At 42.5% G+C, this 13062-nt stretch overlaps 1 protein-coding gene across 8 annotated transcripts in view; it reads left to right on the top strand.

Moving 5' to 3' along the window:
* Nucleotides 1-13062, top strand: part of EVI5L (ecotropic viral integration site 5 like) — a 76561-nt gene that overhangs the window by 36762 nt on the left and 26737 nt on the right. For all 8 annotated transcript variants that reach the window (XR_009761363.1, XM_061616656.1, XM_061616655.1 and 5 more), the window contains exons 5-9: nt 1922-1996; nt 5025-5150; nt 5417-5560; nt 7098-7187; nt 9446-9543. Coding sequence is in view for 7 of the 8 variants with exons in the window: in XM_061616656.1 (XP_061472640.1) it covers nt 1922-1996; nt 5025-5150; nt 5417-5560; nt 7098-7187; nt 9446-9543 (533 nt within the window). In the remaining variant the exon portion in view is untranslated. The remainder of the gene's footprint in view (nt 1-1921; nt 1997-5024; nt 5151-5416; nt 5561-7097; nt 7188-9445; nt 9544-13062) is intronic.

Here is a 13062-nt window from a genome sequence, read left to right as displayed (position 1 = left end):
TAAATGTATTAGGGAATCTGCATGAAAACGCATACAACTTTTTGTGTGGACTTTTTAAAAAATATTGCAAATTGAAGCAGAAATGAGGCAAACGAGGTTGAAAAAATGAGAGAAGGTGAAAGTAATAGGCTTTAACTGTTCCTAGATAACAGTGTCTCATTTGATAATGTCTTCTGCACTTGGCCTCTTTAATATCAGGAAGCCTTGAGAGTTTGTGAAGGCCTCTGTGAGCATGATCGTGTTGCATAATGATTTTGTATTCAGTCACTGTCATGGAGCCCATATGGAGCTGAACTGTCTAAAGGGAGTGCAACTTGCAGAGCTGTCCATAGCTGCCACTGCTCTTTTTTTAATGAGCCCTCCAAAACCTCTTGCTTATCACTGAATAGCGTCTTAAGGAGTTGCTTGACATCTGTAGTTAAGAATGGGATGTTCATTCCTTTGCAGGCCTAATGCTTTTTTTCTAGCAAAGAAACATCCTTGGGCACTGCATAGCAGAAAACACACTGCAGTATCCTATTATCTGTGCCCAAACTTTTGATCCTGAAAAATTAAAATTTAAGTAAAATTAAGCTACTTAATTGAGCAACTTAATACTACTTAATATAGTAGTATTACTTAATAAGCTAGTTAGTATAGCCAAAACCAAAAGTGTGGCGGTGAAGAGAACCAACCTTCTACCAAGATAAGGATTGTAGGGGGCAGGGATAAAGAAAGCTAGTTGACAATAGCACCACTAGGCCGCTTACCCTGTCTTAGAATCGAGGCACCTGCAAATTACAGAAAGCTTGGGGAGGGGTGTCACTGTACCAGGCATGAGAGAGACCTTTGCCTTCCAGTCAGCCCTCTTCACATGCAGAGGGGGAGGAGGTCTGTTGCAGTTCATGTGAGACACTAGAGAAGGAAACAAGCAGTCCTTGTTGCTCTCCCCTTTTCTGATGTTTGGCTCATCTACTACTCTAGAAGTGACTCATCTGTTGGGATGAGGGTCAGTGATGACCTCATGCAATTGATTGCCAAGGCAAAATTTTCCAGACTTCCAAGGGGAGTATAGATCAGATAGTTCGTAATGGGGGAAGTAGCTACTAATGACATGGAGGTGGTTCTGCAAGTTGCTCTTGTATGTAATTAGACATTGAAATTGGGATAGCCTAGTTATGTGTTCAGCCTTCCCAACTGGCTCTGTAGACACAAGAATTGCAGTTGAATTGCAGTCTGGAAAGACAAATGCTTAACCTAATCTACATAGAGAAATTCAAATTTTTAAATTACTCACCTTCTCAGGATGCAGTACAGAGGCACATCCTAAGCATCTTAGAGGATGGCAAGGTAAAACAGTGAGAGATACACAGCCAGGAGCTGCAGCTAATTCAGTAAAATTATGCTTGATTCTCTCTTTTGTGAGGAACAAAATGCTGTTTGTTCTTAAGTACTTAAAGATCGACATTTCACTTTGAAGATATTTTTTTCCTTAGCTTATTATCTCTTTGTGCTGTTCCTTTTTTGAACCCACCCAGGTCTTTGAATTTTAATTGTATTAAGGTAGTCATTATACCATTCATTTACAGTATTGTAGAAATATTTTCTGTCATTCTCTTGGGGGGGGGTGTATATAGGGACTTGAGTGTCATGACCTGCATCCTTCCCAATTCCCCTCCCTGCTGTGCTGCACCAGATGTCCAGCAGAGCTCATATTTCTAGACTTGTTCCTGACCTGCTGCTCCTATTTGCAACTTCTTAATGTAAAGAATCTAAAATTCTGTGGGTCAAGGTGATCGAGCAAATTATGTCAGGTTTCAAAACATTGCCTCATAGTCATGCTGGACTTTAATTGGTCTTCACATCTCTTGGATGGCTGTATTGTGAGCTCTAGATGTGGTGATGTAGTCTTTCTATTCCTTAAGATTTTCATCTCTTTCAGGCTTACTCTCTAGTAGACCGTGAGGTTGGGTACTGCCAGGGAAGCGCATTCATCGTTGGACTGCTCCTGATGCAGGTTTGTGCAACATGGGTGTAGATGCCTGTTCTAAACCCAAGTGTTTATCTTTACTCAGGGATTTCTATACCAGTTCAATATCTTATGTAATATTAGAGTAAGTTATAAATCTTGTTTATAATTTAGCTGCTTTAAACCTTGAGTGTCAAATACAAATGTTAAGTGGGTTTGGCTACGTTATTAAAGTAGCTGCTTTACAGAAGTGAACTTTCTTTCAATATGACCCTACTTTATTAAAGGTTTTGGAGCTTTAACTAGGCAGCCTTCCCCAACCTAAGGTCTCCAGATGTTGTTGGACTATAACTGACATCATCCATGACCTTTGGCCGTGCTGGTTGCAGATGATGGGAGTTGTACTTCAACAGCACCTGGGGACCAAAGGTTGGGAAGGCTGAGTTAGAAGCAGGCCCAGAAAGTCTTCAGGCATCTATATATATGGATGCTAGCACCTATGAATTTTGAAATAAGCCCTACAAACTTAATTTTTCCAGACCAGGCTTGGGAAATGTAATCTGGAATGAATAAAATTAAATAAAAGTTATTTTTCAGCTCATTCATTTTGGTCCTGTGTTTGGACTAAAAGCTGAACTTTTAGGGCATCTGTCTGTTCAATATCCAGTAATCAGTGTATGGTACTAATGTCATCACTACAAGAATGTAAGCCTATTCATCAACTTTACTAAGGAAAACTGTATGGAACCTCAGTGCTTCAAAAAAGAACAAGATGCCATTACTCTTCAACTAAGCTATGATGGGTACAGTATTATGCATATTTCAGTGTAAAATAGGGATATTTGACTTAGGAGAAGCATTACTGAAAAATCCATCATTGAGCACACATCATTACACTTCTATAAATGAAGGGTAATGTTAATTACAATTATTATTAATTAGATTTATTAGATTTCTATCCCTCACCTTCCTCCAAAGGAGCCCAGGGTGTAGGCAATAGAAGCATGTGTTATACTAGAACAACAATAGAAGTATCTTGTTGAGACGTCCTAATACAATGTACCAGGGAAGAACAGTTCTATAATGTTTTCTCATATTGAGTTAATTGAAGTTATTTGTATTGAATGCACTTCAGATTTGGTGCTTCTTGGACAAATATTTATGCTGTGGATATAGTAGCCAGGATGCTCTTTTTGCACACTTGTGTGGCAACGGTGATTACCTGTTGAACATATGTTGTCCTAAACAGACAATTGACCCATCTAGTCCACAGTTGTCCACTTTGATCAGCAACAACACTCTAAAGCCAAGACTCTTGCTCAGCCCTGCTACCTGTGACCCATTTAGCTGGAGATATCTGATACTGAACCCTAGATCTTCTGCGAGCAAAGCATTATACAGTGCATTACAAAAGTAATCAGACTCCTTACCAATGCTCTCATATTACTGAATTACAAATGATACATTGCAATTTTGTTTGGTATGGTATTTTATTTTGAAACACTGAAACTCAAAATCAATTATTGTAAGGTGACATTGGTTTTATGTTGAGAAATGTTTGTAAGAAACATAAAAAACTGAAACGTTGCTTGTTATATTCAACCCCTGTCCTGTGGAAGCTCCCAGTTTTAACAGATGAAAGAAATTGCCCTATCGAGGACACAGTTACCTTACCACTGGCCTCCACCTGTGAACCATTACAGTTGCTGTCACATTGTCAGGATAAAACCCCCACTGTTGAAGGATCATTGGTCAGGCTGTGGATCTGAAGGAAAATGAAGACCAAAGAGCCTTCTACAGAAGTGAGAGATAATGTAAGACAAATGCATAGATTAGGAAAAGGGTACAAAATAATATCCAAGTGTTTGAATATCCCAGTGAGCACAGTTGGATCCATAATCAGGAAGTGGAAGCTGCATCACACCATCCAGGCACTGCCAAGAAAAGGCTGTCTCTCAGAACTCAGCGCTCAAACAAGGAGACTTGTGAGAGAAGCCATAGATAGGCCAACAATCACTTTGAGGGAGCTACTCAAGAAGTACCATCTGAAAGCATGTCTGGAGTTTGCTAGAAAGCATGGGAGTACCCCAGCTGTGATGTGGGAAAAGGTTTTGTGGTCAAATGAGACCAAGACAGAGCTTTTTGGCCAAAGCTCAAAGAGCTATGTGTGGCGCAAACATAACACTGCCCACGCCTCAAGACATATCATCCCTACAGTGAAGTATGGTGGTGGCAGCATCATGCTGTGGGGATGCTTCTCATCAGCAGGGACTGGGCATCTTGTTAAAATTGAAGGAAGAATGGATGGAGCAAAATGCAGGGAAATACTACAAGAAAACCTGCTTAAGTCCACTAAAAAACTGAAGCTTGGGAGGAAATTCACTTTTCAGCAAGACCCCAAGCACAAGGCCAAAGCAACATTGGAGTGGCTCAAGAACAAAGAGGTGAATGTCCTACAGTAGCCCAGTCAAAGTCCTGATCTGAATCCTACTGAGAATCTGTGGCACTCTTTGAATATTGCAGTCCACAAGCGACATCCAACCAACCTGAACGACCCGGAGCGAATCTGCCAAGAAGAATGGACCAAAATTCTTCTGGCACTGTGTGCAAAGCTGGTACATATCTACCCCAAAAGACTTAAAACTGTTATTCCAGGGAAAGGTGGCTCTACCAAATATTAATGTGTGCAGGCTGAATACTTATGCAAGCAACATGTTTCAGTTTTTATATGTTTCTTACAACATTTCCCAACATAAAACCAATGTCACATTACAATAATTGATTTTGAGTTTCAGTGTTTCAAAATAAAACATCATACCAAATGAAATTACAATGTACCATTTGTAATTCAGTCATATGAGAGCACTGATCAGGGGTCTGATTACTTTTGCAAGGCACTGTATTCTGTTACTGCTATCGCCTCTTCCTGTTGCATTCTTTTTTAAAGAAGTGGAGAATCTGGGTGATTATTAGTACTGTGCATTGCAAACTGTTGCTTTTCAATACAGAAACATTTTACATTTATACTTTAGTGAGCTTTGGGGTAGCTTTATGCAAGTGTCTTGTCCCCTTGTAGATGCCTGAAGAAGAGGCCTTCTGTGTGTTTGTCCGGCTGATGCAAGAGTACAGATTACGAGAACTATTCAAACCCACTATGGCTGAGCTAGGACTCTGTATCTACCAGTTTGAGTACATGCTGCAGGTAAAAGAGACTGCATTTGACTTGCATTAAGAAGCATCCAAGTCTTAGAATTGTTAAATTCTGAATTGTTTCCTACAAATCTTACAGCAGTTTGACGTACAAGAGCTTATTGTTAAAGGAAACTGGTTAAGGCTGCTCATTGCTATATGTATGGCCCTGACTTTGAGAATCCAGTGTCTGGGCAAGGAGACTCTCAGAGTCTGACTGTATGTTCTAGGCTGGCAGGTATTTCTTATGATTAAGACCTGTGTTCTATGTCTCTTCAGGAGCAGCTGCCTGAACTGAATATCCACTTCCGTTCCCAAAGTTTCCTTACCTCTATGTATGCATCATCTTGGTTTCTTACTCTCTTCCTCACCACCTTTCCTCTGCCTGTGGCCACTCGAGTGTTTGACATCTTCATGTATGAGGTAAAACAGTTGATATAAAAATGTGGGGGAGGACATAGAGCAGCATAAAGATGGGCTGAGCATGAACTTTTTAATGTGACCAAATACAACAAGTCTGCAGGTTTCAAGGAAGAATTAACGGCTCGTGTTAAAAATGACACTTCTCCACATTTTTGCATGCTATGAAATGCAGATTGCAAAGCCATAGTGTGAGATTTTAAACATTTTAGAAAAAATCTGAATCAAAATAAACATGTTTCTTTTGGCATTCTCACCTACTAACCCATGCCCAGGAAGTCAACAAAACTGTAACATTTTATTTCATTTGTATCCTGCCCTTCCTCCCAAGGAGCCCAGGGCAGCAAACATCAGAAATTGTGTATGTAACACAGATTCTGAGAGAGGTTTCTATTGCACTTTCTCCTTCTCCAGTGGGCACCAGGACACCCCCAGGTGGGTATTGTCTTCCTCTCCTGTTGCTTGAGTCAGGAAAGAGTTAACACTCCAAAGGACCGGTACAAAAAAATGGTACAGTAGGGCCCCGCTTCTCAGCACCGTGCTTTTCGGCTTTCCTCTAATACGGTGCCAGCGGGGCGATCAGCTGGAGGGGGGCTGGAGCTCCCCACACTCCAGCTCATCGCGCCGGAGGAGGGAAAGATCAGCTGTAGCGTGCTACAGCTGATCTCCTCTTCTGGCGTGATGAGACTCCTGCTCGAGCTGATCATGCCCGAGAAGGGGAAGATCTGATCTTCTCCTCCTCTGGCATTATCAGCGGGTTAGGTTCCAGACCCCCGCGCTACAGCTGATCCGCTTTCCGGTGGTTTTTGCTTACCGGCGGGGGTCTGGAACCTAACCTGTCATATGAGTGGGGCCCTACTGTACAGCCAAACACCAGTAATTCAAATATCAACACCAGGAAATTGGCCTGTTGATTACAGAACATACCTTTTAACCAAGATTCTTTAAATAATGTGAGAGCAGCCCTGCTGGATCAGACCAGAGGCCTTTCAGGTCCAGCATCCTGTTTCCTGCAGTGGCCAATCAGATGCCCAAGGGAAGCTCACAAACAGGACAAAAGAGCAATCAACCCTCTCCCACTGTTGTTCCCCAGCGCCTGCTGCCTCTGATCCTTGAAGTAGTATATGGCCATCATGATTAGCGGCCACTGATAGTTTTATCCTCCATCAGTCCTCTTTTAAAGACATCAAAGTAGTGTTTTGGATTCATTTGCCATAGAATTCTATTATGCTCAGTGATATTTGTGCAGATATGCATCTGTATGCCAGTCGCTGCATAAGCAAGTTGTTTAATTATGTTTAATTCAGGGCTCTTGGCCTAACTTCTCATTAGATGAGGCAACATATTTTCTGGATGATGTGCACAGGTGGATAGATGACTTGGGGTGGGGACCAGATTTCCCCCCCTTTCTATTAGGTGTCTTCTAACCTCATTTACATCTCCTCAGCCTCTAGTGTGTGGCTGCTTCGACAGTTATGCCAACTCATAGGAAACTCCATTTTGTGGTAGAGTACATTTAAATTCTGCTGGCTTCTTATAGGGACTGGAAATAATCTTCCGTGTGGGGATGGCTCTTCTGCAATTCAACCAGGCTGAACTGATGCAACTGGACATGGAGGGGATGTCACAGGTCAGCTCTACAGTGCACTGTAGGACTAGAGGTAGACTTGCTAGATGTTACTAGATAAAGTTCTTCTTGTTCAGATGTCCCTATTTGGGGGGGGGAGAGGCATGTGTGGAAAATGGAAATGGGCTGGCTGAGAATTGACCCACCAGCATTCTTGGAATATAATATCCTAAACTCCAGCCACTTCTGTTTGGCTGTTCCTGAGGGCAAAGGCTCACAGCCATACTTTTAGAGAGCACCAAACTCGAAAGCCCAAGTACTGCCTGCTCCCTATTCCTTCACAGTTTGATTTAAGTGATGTACCCATCAACATGTTTCCGCTATTGGCTGTTGGGATCTAGACGCTGCTTTCAGGGGACAAGGTCTGCTCAAAGCTTCTAGCATGGCCAGTGTTTTCTAGTATAACCCATGTCTCGCTGCTTGCATTCCTATTTCTGCCTTTGGTGAAAAAAAGCTCTCAGATGCTTCTCAGTCTTTTGTGACTGTATATAAATATACCAGATGGGATGCAGTCTGGGTTTGCTTGCCTGGACATTAGAGCCCTTGATAAGATACCAGGCAACAGAACTACTGCACAGTATATCAGTGTATGGGAATACACTAGGTGAGGGGAGAGAAGTATCACAAGAAAATAACATAGGCTGTAATCCTAACCCCATTTACCTGGTAGTAAGCCCCATTGCATTCAGTAGGACTTGCTTCTGAGTATACATGGTTAGGATTGTGTTGTTACTGTGTTAACCTCAGTTGGGAGCTTTGGTTGTTTTTTTGCAGTTGTTAGTGTTGAAATAATCCAGTGAGAGGGAGAGTGCATGATGAAATAATCCAGTGAGAGGGAGAGTGCATGATGGCAAGGAAGGTCCTGGGAGCCTTAAAAAATGCTGTCTTACTCTGGCCATTCAAAGATCCATTTTGTTCCTACTTGCAATTTAAATTGCGTTAAACTTACTACTTTAAGGTGTCAAACCTTCTGAAGGCTGATCCTAGTTTTTCACCCTTGCAGATGATCTGACAGTATTATATAATACACTTACCTAACTATAGTTTGTGGGAATGTTACCAGTTGAGATCATGGAAACATGAAGATTGTTTGATACTCCGCTGTTTGATATGCCACTCAACTGTCTTACTGTTGATCTTACATAAGCTGCTCTGGGAGTCTTTTAGTCTGAGGGGTGAAATGGAAATGGACTGCCTTCAAGTCGATTCCGACTTATGGCGACCCTATGAATAGGGTTTTCATGGTAAGCGGTATTCAGAGGTGGTTTACCATTGCCTTTCTCTGAGGCAGTGACTGGCCCAAGGTCACCCAGTGAGCTTCATGGCTGTGTAGGGATTTGAACCCTGGTCTCCCAGGTCATAGTCCAGCACCTTAACTACTATGCCACATTGGCTCTCTCCAGAGTGGCTTACAAGTCAATAAAAATAGTGTAGTCTCAGCCCTCAGTCTTATCATGTAAAGACACTGCACAACAGGAATAGGGAGGAAAATGAGAAACGTGGTCACCAAATTCTTAATGTTACAAGGTTTTGCAATGACCAGCTTAGATGGAAATGAGCTCCTCACAGTTTTTTTTTTAAAAAGGCCCTGACAGCCTGCTTCTTGGCACTCCTATGTCACAGCAGGTAGTCTCATGGGGCCCCAGTTGATAGCAATGAACACCCCCCCCCCAGAGAAGGTGTCCTGCTATTCCTTACAGGACAGTTGGAACTGGTGGTCTCTGTGAGCGGGGAGAAGGGCCCTAGCCCATCTGGTGAGAGCAGCAGTTAGTGGAGGAAGCACATCCTTACTGTCGGCTGCTTTTGTTTGCTGCTGCTTCCACTCTTAAGAGTGTGGTAGGAGGTATTGTCACAGTTAAAAGGTATCCTGTATCAAGGACTTGAAGCTGTAGGTTAGTGAAAAGTACCCTGTTTTGAGTTGTGCCATTGTCTTGGGGGGTGGGGGGATGGGAAGAGCTAGAATTCCTAAAACGCTTTTAATAAACTATAACGAATGTGGTGAGTAGTGCTGTTCCCCTACCTGCTTCTGTTCTAAGGGCTGCCTGACCATAATGCTAGATTGTGTAACTCTCAAGAAGTAGAATTCAAGTGATCAACACTTGGAAGAGTCACATCACAAACAGCATTCCAAAGCCCAGTCACTCCTTCCCTCTTAGCTTGCTGGCAAAATGTAGATACAAAAGCAGGAAATTAGAGACAGGCTTGCTGATCTGGGTATGCATCCTAGGTGCATTCTGACTTTAGTATTGCCTTTTTCACAGTTTTTCCAGAAGGTGATTCCTCATCAGTTTGACAGCTGTCCTGATAAGCTAATACTTAAGGCCTACCAGGTCAAATACAACCCTAAGAAAATGAAGAGGTAAGTTTTTAGTGTTTCCTATGCATGTGTAAGTTAAATAGTTGCAAAATACTGAGTGAGGCAAAAGTAATAGGTTTGTCACTTCATTGCCCTATGTCTTTGCTACTTTCTCTAGAAAGCTGTGTAGGTTGCATGGGAAGCCTCCAGAACAGCTATACTGGAGGAATTTCTCTTGCCAAAAGCAGGTTTTTCTGTCACTATTAGTGGCATACAAAAGGGGTTGTAGCCTTCACACCAGATAGTGTTTAATGCTTTCAGCCATTGCTGGAACTTGGGACTTCCCAGCACGGTAGCACTTGAATCCTGTCAACCGTAGACACTAGATAGGGCTAAACACATTTTCTTATGAGTGTTCCTCCCTCAAGTCACAAGACCTGGGGTGATACCGAGTTGTGCCCACCCGCTAGCGGGGCTTCCCTTTCTTTCCTCTGCAGCCCTCTGCATACCCATCAGATGTGCTTCTGCATTCTGGAGGACCCTCTGGAGCAGATTTTGGGGAGTGCAGGGGGGCTGCAGGGCAGCGGAGAAGAAATCCACCCGCACAACACAATGTCAGATATTGCCCTTGCTGTCCATAATTAGCTTAGTCCTATGTGTGTTTATTGCATTCCATATACACTTCATTACTTTTAACAATCCCTCTACAATTACACATTAAGATAATTAAAATGCAAGTTAAGCAAATTGACGAGTAAAAAATGAACTCATTCCAACAAAATCAGTGGAGACTTTAGAGGTGATGGGGGAGAAAAATATTACTGGAAAGGAGAAGAGAACTTGCAACCATCATTTGTAACAAAAGTTCAGAAGAAGAGACCAAATCTGATCTAAAAGGCTATCCTCGAGGGTCGTTTTCAGGGATTAGTATTGGGTGGCCTCTGGCAGTTGTGCTGTGGGGTGCTTTTTAACACTTGTATGAAGCCTTTGGGAGTGGTCATCAGGAGATTTGGGGCAAGGTGTCAGCAGTATGCTGATGATACCCAGCTCTATTTCTGAATCGAGAGAGGCCATGCAAGCCTGGTAGCATGGTAGACTGGATGAGTGCCAATAAACTGAGTCTGAATCCTAGCAAGAAGGAAGTGCTGTGGGTTGGTGATTCCCAAGCTTGGATAATTGGTCAGTTGCCTGCTTTGGATGGGGTCATACTCCCTCTGAAAGAGCAGGTTTGTAGTCTGGGGGTGCTTCTGGATCCACTTTTGTTGCTGGAGGCCCAAGTGAACTCAGTGGCTAGGAGTGCCTTTTACCAGCTTCAACTGGTATGACAGCTGCAGCCATTTCTGGACCAAGATAGCCTGACCACTGTTGTCCATGCACTGTTAACTTCCAGGCTGGATTACAGTAATGCACTCTATGTGGGGCTGCCCTTGAGGTTAGTCTGGAAGCGGCAAGTGGTGCAAAATGCAGTGGCGTGACTGCTCACTGGGACAGGGTATCGCCAACATGCTGCTGAAAGAATTGCACTGGCTGCCCATTAGCTACCGGGCTGAGTTCAAGGTTCTGGTTTTGGTGTTCAAAGCCCCATATAGTATGGGACCAGGATAACTAAAAGACCATATTATCCCCTATATACCCAGTCAGTCACTATGCTCTGCAAGTGAGGGCCTCCTGCAGATACCATCTTATCAGGATGTCCATTCCGCACAACATAGGAACAGGACTTTTAGCGTAGTGGCACCTACTCTTTGGAATTCCCTCCCCTTAAATAATACACAGGCACCATCTCTGTTATGTTTTTGGCACCTACCAAAGACCTTCCTCTTTCAGCGAGCCTTTTAAGTGGAGTCCTTATCCTAGTCTGTGTCTGTGTTCGAATTGCTTTTTAAGATGTTTTTATGTTTTGTTTTAATATATTTCAGAGTCGGTTTTTATGACGTTTTAGAGTGTTTTAGTGCTTTTGTTTGCCACCCTGGGCTCCTGCTGGGAGGAAGAACAGGATATAAATTTAATAAATAAATAATAACCAGCAGTAAATGTATGTGGGTATTTGGGATTTGAAGTGAAAATACTGACACCATGAAACCTCTGTACAGCTAGTTCTTGTTGATGAATTTGATCATTCTACTTCAGGCTTAAGAAGAACACCCTCCCCCCCCCCAAAAAATAAAAATGAATAAAATTATGGACTGGACTGTAGATTACACTGGGGTATTCCCACTCCTAGCCAAAACACAATGAACAGAAGACTATCCCAAAGTATATGTGCACGTATAGTGTTTGAACTGTTGCCACATCAAAAAGCATCTTATTAAAATTAGTCTTCTGGTTTAACAGATCCAGAAATCCCTGTGTGGGTTTTTTTTGGCTCAGTTTAAGATAAACATCAGGGGATTAGGAGAGAATGGTGAGATTTGTAGAGCTATTTAAATAAGTACCATAGACCCTAAATATCCAACCTGTTCCACGATAGGAGATACTGGCTCTCTTTTTAAAGTATATAAATTGAGGCCCTAGATACAGACTAACATTGAGAGATATTCTAGAATACACAGTTGCAGAAGACTAGAAATGGAACTAGTGTTGGGGTCAAATTGATAACTGCTAGTGGATGCAGTTGAATATATTACAATTTTTGTACTGACTAAACTGAAGGTCATTCATCAAATACTGGAGACAAAGAATCAAATTAAGCTGGTTCACTGGCATCCATTCCCCTACTAGGGTCAAAAATAGGCTGTATTGCATCGTTTAGTAATTACGAAGTATGGTCTGGAAGACTTCAGAGTTGTATGGTGCCAGCACCGATGGTTAACTGTTCTAAACCTTGAGTCCTCTACGCGCCAAACTAGATCCAACAGTAGCAAATCTGTACTGGAAACAGGCTGGGTTCTAGCTTAAGGAGCAGAAAGGGCATGCTGGTAAATGCAGCTTAAGCCTTACACCACCAACTACTTTCCTCTGTTCAGTTTGTTGCCCAGGCTTTGGTACGAAGTGATTCTGGCTGGAAGAAAACAGCCTAGGTGGGGAGCTGCAGGTAATTAACCAGCAAGCATGGGGAGGATTCAACTCTCCTTGCCCATTGTTATGAAGTGTGCAGTTTGCACACAAGCCTGTAATTCTCACATGCCATCCTGACACTCAGTTCTAGGGATCTTTTGACATTGAGGCCTAGATGCACTCCAGAGTTAGGCATCCCAAAGGCTGACATAGACAAAAGAGATATATCAGAAGTAAATTTTATTATATTGAAAGGGAATTAGCACATTGAAACAAAACCAATAAACAGTACACTAATACTAGGCTGAGTTTAGAAGAGTTTAAAACCAATGCAAGATTTATTCTTAAAGCATTCCTGGGGAAATACAGGAAACCTAGGATGTGATCAGGGGAGGAGGAGGATGTTGGCTGAATGAGGGGAAGGAGATTTGGCTGAAGGGGCCAAGGTGTTACTTGCTTTAGGCTGTCAGGGGAGGAAGGGAGTTTGGGTAGAGATTTTGTGGGGCTTTGGGAAAGGAATCAGGTCAAGAATTAGAAGAAAGCAATTGGAAGAATTTGGGTCATGGCAAGAGGAATAAAAAGAGC

The sequence above is a fragment of the Rhineura floridana genome, chromosome 3 (assembly GCF_030035675.1).
Source record: "Rhineura floridana isolate rRhiFlo1 chromosome 3, rRhiFlo1.hap2, whole genome shotgun sequence".
Lineage (NCBI taxonomy): Eukaryota > Metazoa > Chordata > Lepidosauria > Squamata > Rhineuridae > Rhineura > Rhineura floridana.
This window is presented reverse-complemented; position numbering and strand designations above follow the sequence as displayed.